Raw genomic sequence first — 18,702 nt, 5'->3', positions numbered from 1 at the left:
TTTAAATTGAGTTGCTAATTTCACCGTGTAATTCTGTTAGAGCCGGAACCGGCGGGCTCCTGCTGGCACAGATATTGGACAAACACGTGGTCTTTTGCCAGGAGCACTTTGTGAAATGTGAGCGGTTCATCAGTGCATCTGTTCCACTTGTGTGATTCATCTGCAGTGTGTGACTGTCAGGGTGTCTGAGAGAGAGAGAAGAGAGAGAGAGAGATAGAGAAGATAGTGTGTGTGTGTGTGTGTGTGTGTGTGTAGGGGGGGGGGGGGGGGGCTGGACACAAACAAAAAGAAAAGACAGTTAAATAATGAAGTAAGCAGAAATGAATGATTAGTGCGAGATCCAATCTTCCCTTTAACTCCCTCCCTCCCTCTCTCCCTCCCTGTGTCCTCTCCCTCTCCTCCTCTCTCTGCCTCTCATTTCCATTTGGTGTGTTGAAGCAGCAGCAGCAGCAGCAGCAGTCTGGTGTTTGTGGATCCTTGGCTAGAGGGCAGCAGCATCAGCATCAGCATCATCAGCATCAGGAGGGGAACCAGGATACATCCCGGACCAAACTGCCCTAGCACCATGGTGGCTGTGCGGCTCGTCGCTTGCCTGTCCCTGCTGGCGGGCGTCTCGCTCCAGGTGGACGTGAAAAGTGCGAAAGACGCGGGGAAAGCCGGGAATTTCATGGAAGACGAGCAATGGCTGTCAACCATCTCCCAGTACAGCCGCAAGCTCAAGCACTGGAACCGCTTCAGAGACGTGAGTGGCGTGTTTTAAGTGTCGTTCCGCCGAGCGTGGTCCCGGTTCCATCGCCTCATCCCGGCTCGGGAGTGCGGGTGTTCGGGGAGGAGGACGCTGCGTGTTTTTGCGCACACAGCCGAAGTGTCGCTCCGAGGAGCACGCGCTCTCATTTATCAGCAGTTTGCACGTTATATAAATACTTTTTTAAAAATGGAAATAGAACACAGGAGAGGAAGCAGGGACCATTAAATGCGCGTGCGTGTACGTTAGAGTGCAAGCGCCCGAATGAAATCACATTTGTTCTTGCAGGATAATTCATGACAAAGCTTGAAAATGACTTGCATGCAAAGGGCCACGATTTCATTATGTGTTTTCTTATCTTTAAGTAACCCCTTTTATCCATGGATCTTCTTGTAGGAGAGTGAATTAATATTAATATGCATATATATATATAGTTCAGATGAAAATCTTTGTCATTAGCCCTAGTCTCCAAAAGCCATTTCCAGGCTCCTCCTGGGTAACTGTGATGTTCTGAACAGTGTCTGTATTCACTGATCAATACCCATTGATCTGCACATAAAATGCAGTGCTTCACAGTAAAGAGGCTTCCAGGGCTTTCAGACTGAGGAGCCACACAGCAAGAGATGTGCGTCCTCTAGAAATCACTTATATCAGGCACATAAGAGAGCAAACAGTTCTAATTCTGAACGTGGAGCAGTCGTCCAGACTCATTTCAGCGCTGTTTGTTCTGTTCAGTCAAGCCTGGAGGATTAGAGGTGGTCGAGAAATTAATTTAGCAAACGGCAGACAGTATAAATCTCCTATACTGACCTGAGTATAGTCAGAAATTAGATTCATTGATTAGTCGATTTGACAGAAAATTGATCTGCAACAATTTTTTCAGGTAAACAAAACACATTTTTTTCCCTTTTCTTACGACTTTTCTCATTAATCTGTAAAATTAATCTGCCGATGATTCCCAAAATAAAAGCAGATGTTAGTCGCAGTATAAAAAAGGTTTGAAATCCACATGGTGAAACTGAGAGAACACATTTGATGCAGTCTGTGATCCAGGCTCTCGTCTGTGCTATTGATAAAATCGTTGACATTAAATCACATCAACATTTATATACAAAATAAACAGTTGTGAAGTGATCTGTTTTTTATGGAAAGGCACAACAGCTGTGGCCAGAGGCATGATGATATCTTTTTGGGTTGTCTGTCTCATTCTTGTGCAGGAACGCCTTCAGGAAATCGCGTAAAAATGTGCCACCAACATTCACTTGAGCTCAAAGATGACAGGACTAGATTTGAATGATCAAAGGTCAAGGTCACTGTGACATGTTTCGGGCCACAGCTCAAGAACTGATACACTAATTACAACAATCTACAAGGATAAAATGATGAAGTGATACCCAAAAGGTCAAAGGTCAGCTTCACTGTGACATCATTATTTATGGCCCTAACTTACGGATCAGAGGGGGAGAGTGGGACCCTGTTATACAGCTGGTTGGTGGAGGTATACAACTGTGAAGTGGTGATTCCAATTTACTGATAAATCAATGTTCAAGAAAAACCTTTTCCATCCAATGCAGCCATAAAGCAGTAATGTGCATTTTAGTGGCCAGGTGTAAACACAGGTATAGCAGGAGTACCTGCCTCAGTGTAAACAGTGTGTGCAGTCTGCGGTGTAAAACGGAAAACCACACCGATGTTCACTGATCCACTTCTGACAGGGTGAGGAATTCCATTGTCTGTCGTGTCATCTGCTAAATGCTTTGGAGAAGTCAGGTGATCTTCAGTCTGTCTGATTTACCGTCAGTGAGTTTAACCAAGGTGGTTATTTGAACCCCTCGAAAATCAGCTGGGATGACTTTGGCTGGATGTCCACCTGGTTTTATATCACGCTGCCACTCGATTATATTCTTTATTAGATATATTTGTAAGTTTTTTGGTGTTTTCATCTGCTGCTAGAGACAAATTTAACCTTGAGGACAATCAGATTCAAATGACCCATCCTGGTGCCTCTACAGCCTATGGGACATTTCCTGTTACTGATCTGATACTGCTGCTCTTTTTTCCCCCATATTTAAATCCTGCATACCTCACTGCAGGCAACTCATTGGAATCAGGTTTCTTTAGGGTTAGGATGATGTGTGACCAGGGAACGGTACTAAAAAGTAAAAATCCCTTCAGAAACACAAAATTGTAGATGACACTTGATTAAAACACTGTCTTACAAGTGGTTTGAGTTAACAGATCCAATTTTGTGCCAATACTTGCATATCAGATTGGTGCATAACAGCAAAATCAGTTTATTTTCATTTCATGGCGTCTACTGCCATATTTGGAAGTTTAATAAACCCATGTTTGAACTGTTTCTTGATTCAACGTTAGGGTAATGTTGCAGCCTGATAGTGATGATTTAACCAGGAGATGTGTGGCTGAAGGGGGGTGCAGGGATCATGGTTAAGGACTCAGAGGGTTTCCGACAGTACCGCGATCCCGGCTCCTCGGTTCTAATAGACGGGAGACGTGGCCTGGACGAATCTGTATGCCAGACGTATCAGAGGAGGTGTCGATAAGCACAGCTCAGATCCAAGCCTCCACTCTGACAAGCAGATGGTTGTTTGATCTCGCGGCGGAGAAATATCAACTCAGACAGATATTTCTTATCAGCGTCAGGCCCAACAGTAGCTGGAGAGAATTACCTTTGACAATGTGTGGCGGCATGCGGGAAAGGTATCTGACATTCTCTGGACCTGCAGGGCCACAGAGAGACCGATCAGAGAATCTGGAACTGGATTGCAAATTTGTGCTGTCATGCAAGTTTGAATATATTCAGGGTTCATGAGTAGTTCTGCATCACCCCAAGGTTTCCAGATGTTGAGTAGATGTAGATCTAAGCAGCATATATAATTAAACTCTGACACATGCATAGCTCGGAGCACAACTTGACCACATTATGTGTACAGGTTTAGAAGGTGTTGTTGATTCTAGGGCCCCAAATCTGATCTAGGGCCACAACATTTTTAGCATTATTACAGTAAATACTATAAGAAAACTACATTGGAGTTTTTTCTTAATAACCTGCCTAATCAATCATTTTTATCAGTGATTCAGTTTCCGATCAGATTTCTTTAGCAGGTTGTCTAATTGATCAGAGTTGTCTCCTTCATTCACCTCCACTGTCTGACCTTTTCTTGTTTTCCTGTTTTACAACTTTGAGCCCCAGTGGATTAATTAGTTTTTTTCTTTGCTGCAACAGATCATTAGAGAAAGTCTCTTAAATGTCAAAGCGAAAACAAATCTGTTGATCAGTTTCATTAAAGTTTTATTAATCTGCTGCGTCTCAGATTCATGAAACCATAAAAAGATGAAAAAGTAACTACTGGGGGTGGATACTGTTTATAACCCAGTGTGTGTGTGTGTGTGTGTGTGTGTGTGTGTGTGTGTGTGTGTGTGTGTGTGTGTGTGTGTGTGTGTGTGTGTGTGTGTGTGTGTGTGTGTGTGTGTGTGTGTGTGTGTGTGTGTGTGTGTGTGTGTTTAGTCCGGACCCCCTTGGTTTAACATTGGTATTCAGATTAAATATTCAAGTAAATACATAATTAGAGTGAAGTAGCTACAGAGACGTGTAGAAGCTTTTTGGAATGAGGACAGAGCTGCATAGGGGAATCTAATGAAAAAGCAAACTCCCATGTTATAAAAAGGAATTAGGTTTTCACACTTGCTGATATAAAGTGAAATGTCGGCAGCCCTTATGTCACCATGTTGACATCTCACATTCGACATTTAGTCTGTGGCTGTCTGGTTTTAACTTCGTCGTTGTTTTCCTCTGGTTTAAAAGAAAATCACTTTTTGTTACTTGTGTAGATTTTGATTCGTTGTCAATCAAAATGGCTTCGATTGGTGTTTACACGCACGCGAAGTGTTTCCTTATAGCCCCTCCTGCTCCGTGTGAATCTCTCATCAAGATGTCGAGGTGCATGTCGATCTGCGCTTCACGAGGAGTGGAGATGCTAAAGGAGGACAGACAGATAGTTGGCTTCTGGTGCTGCTCAGATAGGACTCTAATCTGCTGTCTACAGGGCGGCGAGATACGTCGTCTGAACTGTGACACGGTATTTGTTTACTGGAAAACAGGTGGTGTGGAAACAGCAAAGCAGAAATATTCATTTTTCTTGTGAATGATGCAAGGGTGGGTGGGGTGGGGGGGGGGGATCACCATGTTGGCATTACAAACACAGGGACAGCAGTTTGATTGATCCGGCTGGTGTTTCACTTTGACCGGCGTACATGTGATTATCTGGCACAGGAGGAAATAATGAGTAAATGTTGAAAGGAAGAACAATCAGACCGGCAGCTTCGGAGGCAGGAAGTCGGGATAATCCGCCTCACGTTACAGGGTGTTACACAAGCTCCACTGTGACGGCCATCAGTGTTCAAGCTAGGCTGCAAATGTCAAAACGTCAAAGTCTCACAATGGAGATTCTCCTTCTGCTTTAATCAGCATCTTCTTGCCTCTTTCCCGTTATTTGATGTATTCTTCCTCGATTTTTCTTCCCCTTTGAATTCCGGTGCGTTCAGGTGGATCTCCTCGGTGGGAGCTCAGGCCACCGCTCATGTGAACAACACTGGGCTGTTCATTCAGGGGCCGGATTCTGCCGTCTCTCCGGGCGGCGCAGACAGGGATCTCATTAAGGAGCTGTGCAGCCTTTCAGCCAACCACAGAGAGGCTGTTTAAGGTTCGCACCTGCTCCACTGCCAGCCCGATTTTTTAATGAGGGGAAATTGCCAGGTCTCTTTCAGGTAAACAGCTCCTCGGCTCCGCTGGCTGTTAGGATTAGCACAGAGTGAGGCTAAAAAATATATACGAGTGACCATAGCCTTTTTTGGTGCTCGGGACTTTTATGTGATATAGGACGGTCATAAAGGCAATGATTACATAACAATGAGTGGCTCTGTAATGTTACCCAAGCCTCTCAGTGGTTAAATCTACACCCTTAATATTCATGAGGGAAGGATTTAAGCGACGGAGTAGAAGAAAAGTAATTTCAATGTTTTATACACTGCATGTGTAAAAGCTTCCAGGCTGCAACTAATGATCATTTTCATCATCTTTCTTGATGATTTTCAAATAATAAAATCTCAAAGGATTGTAACAAATGCAATACTCAGGTTTCCAAAGCCCAAAGTGGCATTTAAACAAATTAAAGCGTCAACGATTAGTTGATTGAATTTTGGCTCATCAATCCATTGTTGGAATCATCTTTCAAGCTCATTGTTTTTCATGGATTTTCTCATTTTCAGGGTGTTTATCTCATTCTAAACAGAGTATCACTGGGTCTCTGTGGCCGATGTGCTGTTCACACAAAGCATCTGATCTGTGTGAGAGACATTTTTATAAACCTAATTATATAATGAGTTAATCTAAAGAATTTATCATCAGTTGAATCTACAATAAAATAGATAAATGGCATAAAGATCACATCTGGCCATGCAGCAGACATGCTTATGGCTAAAAGCATTCAGAATTACAGTGCGGACATGATAAGGCTTGCCAGGTATTTACCATGGTCACCATCTTAGTTCAGTGTGTTCACATAGAGACGATTTCTAATTAGCACATAACACAAAGTAGAGCAGAGGCTAATTGACAGGTCACTGGCTCAGCAGCTAACAAACCAAAGTAGTGGGCAAATTCATTTTTTTGATGTGACAAAGGTGCTGTATGAACAATGTCTTCTGTCTCATTATGTCTGGAAGAGATTTAGTTTAACAATCTGTGAGCAGGTTAGCACTCACGACTCTGCCCCGTTTCAATCATAAAATGTAAAAAAAATAGTGGGAAAATCTCATTTTTATATTATTTTTTAACAGTTTGTTTTGCCTTTTGATCTACGAAGAAACAACACAGAAAAAAAACAAATGTAAGAAGCTACAATTAGAGAATATTTGCCATGAACATCTCATAATTATCTTGACCATCACAATTCTCAATAGTTCACTGCGATATCACCGCTCAACTAGACTCCAGCCACAGTGACTTGTTAGCACTTCAATTGGCAACACGTCCATTAACGTCAGCAAGTAAGTCTGATGATCCAGCTCAGCTCTAACAACCTGTTGATTTATCCAAACACGAATCAGACTCATGACTGCTGCTGTTAGCGAAATGACGGCGATATGACCGAGTCCCCGTTGCTCCACTCGGCTCCACTCCTCTGTGAGAGCTCCTTGATAAAAACAGGACCAGGGTTCACGCCGTCTTTCTATAGATGGACAGCGAGCGAGCAGCTGTTGCATCCTCAGTGACACGGAGCTCCGTTACCTTGCTCAAAGACACACTACCAGCTTTGTGGCATTTCCCGGCTCCTGTCATCAACCTCAGCCATTTATTAGCCTCCCACAGGATTTACAGCCAGTGTGATTACGGATATGACAAATAGGAAATGTAAGAGGACGGTATGCAATTGTAGAAAATGTGAGAATGACACCTATTTCCAATTAAAAGTAAATGGAAGTGCGGGGGATGAAAGTTAAGACGAGAAAATGCACAGCAGTTAAATGGGCTATTAGTTATATGTATTTCCTCTGCTGTGTGAATCAACCTATCAAATCAACTGTCTGTGGAGATCTGCTCGCCGCACACTAATGAGATCCAAAAGGCAGAAGTGGTGGGATGACACATTTTTTCCTGCTTCTTGTCATTACCACCGTGTCTTATTCGGAGGTGAATGTTGGAGGGGATTTGTTTTTTTTGTGGACCGAAGAAGAAAAGGAATCCTGCTTCCCCAACGCTACTCGAAATTGAATTAAGAAGCTTTTTCTTGCGTTGTTGTTCCTGTGGAAAAGCCAGACATCAATTTATGCTTTGTGAAAAAGAAATGGAAACACAGAGAGATAGAGAGAGACAACGAAACTGCTTCCTCAAAACAGCAGGAAAGCTCTTTTAAGTCTCGTTCCACAGCCCCACAGATCGTCCAAATATACAAAACATCTCTCCTCCTTCCCCCCCCGGGCCGAGCACTGGGAGGCTGCTGGTTGCGATGGGACGGTACACATGCAGATCAGCGTGTTTCACAATGGAGCCTGGATGCACCTCCAACATCAGTGTACTAACACGCACCAAACAGCAATGTGAGTTGCTGAAATGTCGAGCTGAATAATTAGCTGTTCCAAGGTTCTTCTTCTGGCTCTTTTCTTCATGCATTATTTATAGTGGCATCTGCCTGAGAGTTGTCTCTGTGCTGGTGAGGCTTCTCTCTGCCCTGCTGCAGGCACAGCGATAAATGCTGCCACTCAGCTTGTGTGTCTGTCTTCATTCATCGCTGGCACGACGACACCGTTGATGATTGAGCTTTTCAACACACAAACCATCATGCATTAAAAGCTATATCACGGCGGACTATGAGTCGACAGTGGAAGCTTTTAGGAAGATTGCTCACAGGATCCCCTTTAACTTCTGCCAGTGTGCTCCACAAATATAATTAGAATGGCTATCAGTGGGGCGCATACCTCCGCCAAGGCCCAGCATGCGCATAGGGGAGCTTGGCATTGGGTAATGAGCACTAAACACACACAGTGCGGCTGAGGGAGATGGGAATGTAGGGGAATGTCATTGTTCTGCAGGTATTGGCAAAATTGTAATAAAGATGCTAAAAAGATATCTTTACTAAATATTATGCTAGTTGATGTAGATTTAGAGGGATTCATCCTCAGGAAACCATGGATGTTTGTCCAAAATTTCATTGGCACAAAGTGGTGGACTAACCAATCTGCTGAAAGGAAAGGAAGGCCCCAAAGACAACAACAGAGTAGAATAGTCATAGTAATGCAACCAATCCTAATTATATTTTTGATTTGACATATTTTCGGTATATATCTCATGTAGAAAAAGCTCCCTGTGAAATGTGGTGTATTTGCTGTGGGTTGGGAGCAGGTTCCTGTCTGAAAGGACTTTGCATATAAGAGATATGACCCTTCCTCTCATTGCTGGAGAGATTTAGATTCACAAAAATCGCTCAGATTGGAAAAAATAAAATCTAGGAGAGAGGATCTCGACGATAAGAAATCAACCTTTATTTATTGACAGTGGGAAATTCATCCGCCACTCGACAACGATGACGACCTTATCTGTTTATCTGCGGTGACCTTTATTGTTATCGCTCACAGACACAACAGGCACCCGCTGAAATCTTTCCCCCAGAAAAAGGGCAGTCGTGGGACCTGCTATTTGAGTGGAAATGATTAAACCTAGCTGTGCATACACAGTGTCAGCCGGGTGGAGATATATTGAGGCTGCAGAAAAGTGCTGCCCTGAATATATTCAGGTCTGCCTTGGGGCGTTTTTAATATTTTTTTGATAGATGCGCGTTCGGGGCCACATTTAATGTAACAGGACCAAACAACACTAAACTCATGGTCGGAGCAAACACACTCCGATTGTTTATGTTCAGCAACAACAGGCGTAACAATGCAAGGAGCACAGGTTCCTTGCTCGAGGCCACGAATCGCTCACTGGTCTAACAGCGGAGCAAGTGCTGTACAATCAGAGAGCTGCAGAAACTTAGAGGACACGCTGTTGCCTCGGGGAGAATCGGCCTCTCTGACTGTTTTCTGTCGTATTGATATTAACGTCGGACAAGATGGGCGCCTGTTTGGGTTTGGCCAGAGTGTCCCTGAGCTTCACGTGGAGGAAGCGGGGGAGAGCTGAGCCTCCTCTTCGCATTAACGGTCAGAGCGAGAGTTTGGTGTCAAGGGCATATGCTTGGAAGTGATCCTGTGTGTGTACACGCTGTGTTTAGTATGTCTGGCATGAGGGGGATATGTTTGTTTGTGTGTGTTTGTGTGTGTGTGTGTAGGGGGGAGAGAGACAGAGACCCCTAATTTGCCGAGTTGGCAGGATAATGGATACACACTACAAAGTCATATTGAAATGACCTTAATCAGGCAAATCGAATAGCAGGGATAGGGCACACAGCTAAAGTGCTAATAGCTTTTTTCTCACTTGAAAGAACCCGACAGAATCTCATTTGTGCATGATGTAGTCCTTCCTAAAGCCATAATGTGACATCTCAATGTGGCTCTCTGTTTTACTGTAATATCCCGCTGCCACTGCCGGAGATTAGCATTATCAGCAGCCACAACAACCCAATTTGTTCTCATTGCCATGGCAGACGGGGGGGGGAATTAAATGTAATCAGCCAGCTAGCATATTTAACTTAGCTACCCCTGTGAGCCGTCTCGTTCTGATCCCTGCGGCATTTCAAATGGGATGGTTATCATCATTATCTTCTCTTAACCATGCTGCCGGTCTCTGAACTCATGTGTCTGACAGTCATGAAAAACAAAAAAAAGCTCAGTAGCTTCCATGGACTTGTCATCAGAGCCTAATTAATTTGAACAACAGGAGTTATAAAAATTCACAAATGGCTAAAAGACAACATAATAATCATCGCACAGATTAGACAGCTGTAAAATGATATTGTTTTTATGGGGAGGTTTGCTGAGCACACATAATGATAGTGCGCCGCAGCACGCTCAAATGGTCTCACACCATTTTGATAAGATTATATTCCTGATTTCGGGCCAGAGGACAATGTGTTACTGGGGATATTTTGTATTATTTGACTCACAACAAAATGCCATACAATACTTTCCCACTCATTGATGTCTATTGAAAACATTGATCTTTAATAAAACATCACAAACTTTCACTTTAAAAAGAAAAGTCCTGGTTACTGTGCAGAGCAAGCTAATTTAAATAGTGGCTAATATGGTTATATTTGTTGGACAATATTTTCAACTGATAAAAATGTGGTGCTCTAGGAGAGTTCAAGAGGTTTTTCGCAGGTGTAGGAATCATGGAATCGTCAAATCAAAATTGTGTTTGTGCTCGTTGATGTTCATTTTTACTGGATAGATCATTGTATATAAAGATAGACGACCCATCCCCACTTCCTCCCACTGTCCAGAATTAGCGATTGGGGATGAAGCTGCGGTACCAAGTAGGGGGGGAGACTAGGTTTATGACCTATACTGCAGCCAGCCACCAGGTGGCGATGGAGGCACTTTGGCTTCACTTTAAGGGGCCCAGTCATGTCATCATGAAGTCTGTATAAAGATGGACAAAACAAGACAGTCATTGTACTACTCTGCTAGCTAGCCATCTCGCTGCATCTACGACAAACCGCGTCAGGAGAATGGCCTCGACAGGCGAGGATGAGATGGAAGCAGCTGTGCATGTTGTTGTAAGATAGACTGAGAGGAATAATACATCATGGAAAATAGTTCGCTCTAAAAAGCTGTAAACTAAACAAACCATTCAGACTCTTTTTTTAAAGCGAGGACAGTGTTACTCACTCTCCTCCACCGACGGTTGTAACTTAACCTTGTGGGAATTAATATGAATAGTCAATGAGAAACCTATTTCAACAAAGCATTCAATCAATTTATAATACAAGATACAAACAAAGCCTTAATAGCAGCTGGGTTAAGATACATCAAAATACTGTACTTGTAGCATTGGTTTGGCTTATTCCTTGGATCAAATCAAAATTCATGGAGAGGGACAGACCTTAATCTGGTCAATCCCTGAACATTTTCAAATCAATCCCAACTCTGAAATAATCACTTGGTGAAGATACCTCGTATTTTAAGTAGCTTAACCTGAGAGGTTTTGTCTTATTCTTCAGGGAAACAAAGAGTCTGTTGGAGTGGAATTTATTTTCTTAGCCTCCAACACATTCTGTATTGATTTTGGTTCCCTGGTTGAGATGAGTACGCCAACAACAAATGAAGCTTTTTCTTCAATTTATGAATGCTGATGAGTTTATGCAGATCTATATTGACCTGTGTAGCCACTATAAAGTGAAAGTAGAAAAATGACATCAATATTTTTGCTGTTGTGGATCTGACTCCTTCAGCTTGTCTTATTTTGCCTGTGTTTCTTTCTGCTAATATCGCATGCAGAAGCCAGAAGCAGCATGGCTCAGCAGAGTAAAGGAGGCCTGCATAAGCCGCGATCTCCCTTGGGGCATCTGTGTGGAGCTCAACCTGAAGGCTCGCCTCCTCTCTTACTGCTTCTTTGTTTTGCAAATGGGGGTTAGGGGGGGTTGGCGTTACATTCTGCACAGTCTCCGGCGGGTCCACAGTTCTGCTTGGCTCAGCAGCGGAGTCCAACGGAATCCATTTTTCTGCGTCCGCTCCATCCTCCTCCTCTCCAATTACTGCATCCCTCAGAGCATGGGACGCCATGATTCAACTGTGGAGTCTGTCCCGTGCAGGCGAGCCGAGCCGAGCCACTGTTTCATGTGCAACTTCATCGGGGAGTCACAGACCACAGCCGAACAGCTCCTGAGAGGAGATACTGAAAAAGGTTCATTCCTGTGATGCAACTTCCTGAAATGTAGCCTAATTTACACATGGTAGAGGCTCTAAAAGCAAAAAATAACGTTTTTATACTCCTGTTTCAGGTTGAGGGGGGAAAAAACGCATTCAAATGTCATTGCAGGTTAGTTCAATCATTTGCATTCATAAGCAATCGGACTCTGCCTGATTATTTCTGAATTTCGACGGCAGTGCAAGTGTTTCAGACGAATGCTCGCTCGACAGTTGGCTCCTCGGCTGCTCGGGAGGAGAGACGTGCCCTTCACTGTGCAGAGATGGCTGCAGATTGTGCTCCGTGTGCTGTGCTGCATTGCAGGCAGGCGTCTTACCTTGTGAAGCAACATGCGTCCTCCGCCTGCAGGCCCCCGAGCTCTCCAGCTCAGATGATCAATTTGATCCAGCTCTGTGTTGCTGGGGCTGCGACTTAATCCCATAATGCTCTGGTGTTTTGTTGCAATGGAGACACCCCCATTTTTTCTCTGTGGGTTTCTTGTTTTATCTCTGGATCGTGATGACAATTCTCATATATATATTTATATACTCTATATATGTATACATGGCATGTAGTCACTTCAAACAGCCTGTCATACAACTATAGATCATTTTAATATCTGTCAGAGCGAATGTGACGGAGAAATCTAAGAGCTGTCACGGCTCAATAAGAGCAATCTGAGGAGATGTGTCCTCATGCAGGCATACAGGAGCCACAGGAGCTGGTATATAGGAGGACACATGTATATTCGAGGAGACCTGATTGTCTTAATTGATTCTGTGTGCTTTCTGCCTCGTGTTTAAGTGAATATTTAATGTCACTCCGAAGCCGGCGGGTTTGGCGACGAAAGACATTTCGGAACACTCTAATGCTTTTCTAAGTGCTTCAATCTGTGGTGGGTCCGCGCCATTAGTGTATCCCATTTCTCTGTCGTTTTCAAAGGCAGCGGGGTACAAACAGAGCGACACATTACCTCCACCACTCAGGCCCCAGCATGCTGTACCGGGGCGCCATAATGACCCGGCAACGGTGAGATGCACTCCCGCCGCTCCCTGGTAACTACAGGGAGACAGAGGGTGGAATGTAGATTCACGACCGCCTCCGCCCGCGTGCCCTTTTGCAGCGATTTGAAAGTAGGGAGACGCTGCTAATTCGGCTCCATTAATCAAGCAGAGCGCATTACTGGGCAAATGATGGCCGGGGGAAACGGTGAGCTGACAGTGTCCTCCCGGGAAGATCGGCAGATACACCTCGGTGATCTGATAGGATGACAGGGCCCCGGCCCCCGAGCGGAGCAATCAGCTGAGGAGAGCCTCTCACATGCAGGACTCCCGTTCATTACAGACATGACCCGGTTCACCGGTCCATCCATCAGCCTGTGTTTATCCAGTCACTGCTTGAGTCAATGACTTGGTGAGGCTGATTAAATGAAGACCGGAGGAAATGCAAAATGTCCAGATCATCATTTAACCTCTAACTCATATCCCGCTGCTTAAGTTGGGTCTTTACTGCAAATAGAGTATTCAGCATATCAATAAGGACGAGTGCGGAGGATGAGGCACGCAGCCATAACCTCGACTTAGAGGGATTTCAAGAAACGGCAGCTCTGGAGATGAGTGTGTCTGTGTGAGTTCAATGTTTTTGAAGGCGTTTTCGATCACTCAAATCTGCATCTGAATAAATAAACGGATAAAATCCAGTGAGGGATAAATCTGCTGATGAGGAGCCTTTCAAAAAAATAGATCTTATCTGAGGAGGAATCATGATTACTGACGTAGGGTCATCCAAAAGCCAAATACCATCACATTTTACTGGCTCATTTGAAATTAGTCTGTGTACTTGTCGTGGGTTGTCCACCCAAAAGAAACACATGATACCAAACCCAATCATTCCATTCTTCAAATCATTATTTTAGTTAAGAAATGACAGTTCCTTCTGTCCTGACTCATATACTGTATAATAATATTTTATTAAGTTTATGTAGGCCATGCAATCATGTTGAAACCGATTGGGTGAAATCTGTCATGCAAGAGGATTAATGAAAAACAATCTTTAGCATGAAATGAAAAGACAGAAAATGTGTTAAGTAGAAATGTACGCAGCTGGATGGATTCATCTGAAACCAAAGAATTGAGGGGAAAATAAATTAGCGTCTTCACGGAGCAGTTTCTACAAACATCAGATTGTCATAAAGTGCCACATGCTGCTGCCATCAGATCTGGATACAAGTCAAAAAAACTAATTACGATACTTGTTTGTCTGCCGGCCTGAACTGATATTCCGCCAAATATCTCTTAAATCTGCCAGACATAAAAAGGAATGAGGTTGACATTTGGAGAAATACTTTTTTCTTCTTTTCTTTGTTGTTTTCACACGTCTTGAATTATACAGTTGAGCTATAACATGAGAGACAGTCGAAAGGGAGAAACCAGGGCAATGTGGGAGCCTCAGGTGAGATTTTAGTCCGAGAGAGAGCTCTTGTCTGGATTAGGAGAGATACAAGATGCAGCGTAGATCAAAATCTTGATCAGAGTTATTGAGATGAAATGTGCAAGATATGGTCTATGGAGCATTAACAAATAGGAAATGTATGTACATAATCTTCTCAGAGCTGACAACAGAACCGAGCCTTTCTCAGTCAGGCTTTGGTTAGCTGTATCTCAATTCAGTAGCCACCACCTTTGGAGGTTGAATTCGTGGACTCATTTGGTTAAAATGGCCCAACTAGGCTGTCCGAGCTGGAAGGCTCCTTTAAATGGAGCCGACAAATGCTTCCTTTCATTTGAGAGCAAAGAAGGATCCGACAGGTGGATCTGTCTTGGGCCAACTTATCCTAGGATTCGTTGCGTGCAGGTAACAAAGCTAATGGGCTTGTGTGCAGCCACTCAAAGTAGATAACAGAGCAACAGAGCGGGACAAACTGGTGACACAATTTCGGTTTGGCCTACGTGCCTTGTTCTCTGGAAAATCTGGAGAATTGTCTGATTGTTCCTTTAAGGCAGGATGACCTATACATTGGAAGAGGGGGTTTATATCTAAGGAATCAGTCAACAACAGAATATGATATTTCTGAATTAGACCAGGAGATATGCTGTCCTGTGGTCAGAGAGGAGCTCATCTTCCTTTCAGGTGTAGATGAGATGATAGTGTGTGTAGAGGTGACGTCTGCTTTTTGCGTTCGTGTGTATATCAGCGTGTGTGTCGAGGATGTAAGTGTCCTTCTGCACGCAGTCTGTATCTGACCCTGTCACGTTACAGGGACAGATGAGCTGCAGTGGTGAAGCGAGCGGGTGGCGTGCACGTGACGGATCGTTGCAGCAGGGCGAGGAGAAGATGCAGATTCTCACTCTGACGTTTCTTTCACTCCGTCGAGCTGAGGTGCCGTTGTGCTCCAGCACCTCTGGATTGGATCACTCGAAAGCATGCAGGCTTCTCTCCGACGTTTCCTCCTGTTTTGTGAATTTTGAATCTTGAATCCACTCTCCACTAGTTTGTATTCCACATCAGACGCTCCAAGGACACAGGGCGTCTCTGGTGAATTGCATTTGACCTCTAACACTTGAGCGGTGGGGAAACAGGAGCAAACATTACAGCTGGCTCAACACTTCCTTTTCACATACACATGACACAGTAGCTGCCATTACTGATACTAATCCAATAAAGATATTTTATCAATGTTTGTAACTTGATTTTGAAACATGTTCACGTTCTTAATTTCAGGAGAAATAAAGATTGTTCATGGTATTTAACAAGATGTATGGGCAGATGTGAGAGCTGCACTTCAGAGGAGAAATGATGGTTCATAGTGAGATATCTCCAAACTTGGGATTGTGGTTTAGTGGTTGGTTGTCCTTCAAAATAAAACTCCATGATTTCCTCGGCCTGTTAGCTTTGCTTTGTTTCTTGTCTGGAGGGAGTTTCTGACACTTCTGGTAAAATCCTCTTTTCTTTTGTCTGCATTTTTTTTTAATTTCCCCTCAACACAAGCTCTTTCTAATCTTTTCTAGATGCCCTTAGCAGCTATTCAAGGAGGCACACATTTGGTAGAATTGTCATATTTATGCCCTTGATATGGATGCTAAAACCTTACTAAGGTTTACTTTTATTGTTTTTCATATTTTTTTCTGAGGTCCAGTCGTAGTGGACAAGCTGTTTTCACCTCCTCCCATTATCCAGTAAGAAAGCCAAAATATCCATGATACATTTTTTGCCCTTCCTGCGCCTTTGGAGCCAGTAGCGAACAATCAACTAACATGGAGGAGGTGGGATTTATGACCTGTACTGCAGAAAGCCACCAGGGGGCGATCAAGGCACTTGGCTTCACTTTGGGGAGCGCTCATGTTGTCAATCTTTATATACACTCCGACGAGTTCTAGCCATTAATGCTAGCTCATAAACTCAAGCTATACACATACCTACCTCCTCGCTATGAAATGTTGTTAAATGGCGTACGAGTCAGAAGCTCGGCTCCCCCCTGTGGTTCTCGTGCAGAGCGGGGATGTGTATGAACTTTCTGGTGTCACTCAGGAGGACGCGTGACGTTGGGGTTCGGTGGTTCATGGCTATCAGGGGTATTTATGTCGCCAGCAGACAGGGTTCAGTCGAGGTGAGATAGACGTTAACTCAGAGGAGCGCAGTCAGGCTTGTGGCCAAATGCCGTCTGCCTAATACCGGCGAGCTGGTCCGGGAGGAGCAGTGGCAGCATCTGGATGGTCAAGCTCCATTAGCCTCCTGGCTCTGTTTTACACCGGCTGCATTAAAGCCTTGTTGACAAATGGCAGAAGAGGTGGTGTGTGATATGAATCACAGAACTCTGGGGACCTCCAGCATGAATATGGTACCCTCCTCGCCCCCTGATCCTTCCCCTCCTCCCTCCCCCCCTCGTGTCTGGGCTTGCTGTGGAGCCTGGCCGGGATTCAGTGGGACAGCATTAGTTCTCAACCTTGGTGAAGGACTAAACGCAGCCTCCGCCTGGTGTCCTTGCTGTCACACTGCTGCCGGGAGAAGATAAGCACTCCAGCCTTTAGGACACGCTGTAGGGCTCCCTTCGGTCCCCGCAGCAATGTGAGCTGGGTAATTGAGGGGGCAGTGCGAATAACTAAATAAGCAATTGACGTGTGACATGCCATCTTTGTGTCTCGGATGACCAGGGAGGGTGTGTTGTGGAGAATGTTATGACGTTTTTTTCCCCAAGCGTTTGGAAACACCAATTCTGCACATGATTTAAGGGCTATAGCAATTATCCCGACTCCCTGTGCACCGCGGCGTCCCCCCGAGAGCTCGGTGTTAAGGCTGCAACCTTTAAAAAACACCGTGAAAAGATGCAGATCGGAGGAGAAAAAGTAATTTAACTTAGCAGTGGGGTGCTAACATTTCATACGACATGTTTAAAGTTTATTTTTCTCCCCCTCGCATCAGTCATCGCTGACACGCGGCCGTTCGGGAAGATTTTCCACCGATAACAAACAGTGATGCTGCCCCTCGTGTGTATGTAGCACCTGGATGTTTTCACTGCGGCGGAGATAAATATATTTTCCCTCTAAGAAACAGCCGCTGGGGTTGAAAGCTGGAGAGCTGCGGCGGCTCAGCTTGCCTCAGCCTTTCAAAGCCATCCGCTGGCTTTTTGACTTGTCCTTGTGTGGCCTGTAAATTGTTCATAGTGATATATTAAGCTGCTGTCACAGCCCTGTTAAGTAGACAGGTGAGGCTGTGTGTGTGTGTTTGTGTGTGTGTATTTGTGTGTGTGTGTAAGCATTAGGTTTATTTACTGGGTTGAGTTGCTGAAATAAACCATGCAGTGCTATATTTCTCTCCAACACACCGGAGCACTGAATGATGGCGCACACGAGGAGTGGCTGTGGTGGGTATTGATGTGTGATGCCCTTGGACCTAAGCCAAGACGGTGGAATGGAATGAAAGGAAAGTAGTCGCTCCCCTGTTAACCCAAGGTTGTATTTTACAGGAGCTATATCTGTCTGTGTTGTCAATGCTGCGCTTAGTGAATGTGCTCCGTATGTCTGCTGCTGTATATATAAAAAAAAACAACATCAAAATCCCAATCCGCCCACCGACTTTAAAGATTCCCACCGATTCTCCTGTCTCCTCTCGCCCCTGAGGCCGACTCACTGTGTCGTGGCTCATCCACAAACTTCCGAGCCGGTGGGAGGCTGGCGTTTCATACTCGCTTGTAAACGGAGCCAGAGAATGAGTCCTCAGCGATCGGGACCCCTGCCAGCTCTCAGAAGTGGCAGCTGATCATCCTCGGTTAATAGGCGCTCATAATCCTCCGTGAATGTCTTGTGTTGTCCCGCGAGACGAGCGAGACTAAGGCGTGTATTTGCAATCACTGAGCATTAAGGGGCTGACAGTTTCACCGCTGCCATAAGTGTAATAAACCTACCCACAGATTGCATGCTGAATGGAATGAAAACAGTTTTTTCTTCACCTCTAACAATGGCTCTCCCTTTCTTCCTCCCCCGCCGCTGCTTGTTGTTGCCACAGGAAGTCGAGGTTAGTGTCTCTTTTGTTGTTTACAAAGCCCTGTCCGCCCTTTTCCCTTTACATCTCTTCCCCCGGCTGTAGGTGTCACCTGCCT

At 44.5% G+C, this 18,702-nt stretch overlaps 1 protein-coding gene across 1 annotated transcript in view; it reads left to right on the top strand.

The window, feature by feature from the left end:
• The first annotated feature begins 565 nt into the window (after positions 1-565).
• The window catches only part of LOC128426860 (testican-2), a 35,370-nt gene continuing 17,233 nt past the window's right edge, over positions 566-18,702 (top strand). Inside the window, exons 1-2 of the mRNA XM_053413910.1 lie at positions 566-742; positions 18,609-18,617. Coding sequence (XP_053269885.1) covers positions 566-742; positions 18,609-18,617 — 186 coding nt within the window. The remainder of the gene's footprint in view (positions 743-18,608; positions 18,618-18,702) is intronic.

Source organism: Pleuronectes platessa, chromosome 21 (genome assembly GCF_947347685.1).
Source record: "Pleuronectes platessa chromosome 21, fPlePla1.1, whole genome shotgun sequence".
In the NCBI taxonomy this organism is placed as follows: Eukaryota; Metazoa; Chordata; class Actinopteri; order Pleuronectiformes; family Pleuronectidae; genus Pleuronectes; species Pleuronectes platessa.
The sequence above is the reverse complement of the archived record's forward strand: the minus strand, read 5'-3'. Positions and strand labels throughout refer to the sequence as shown.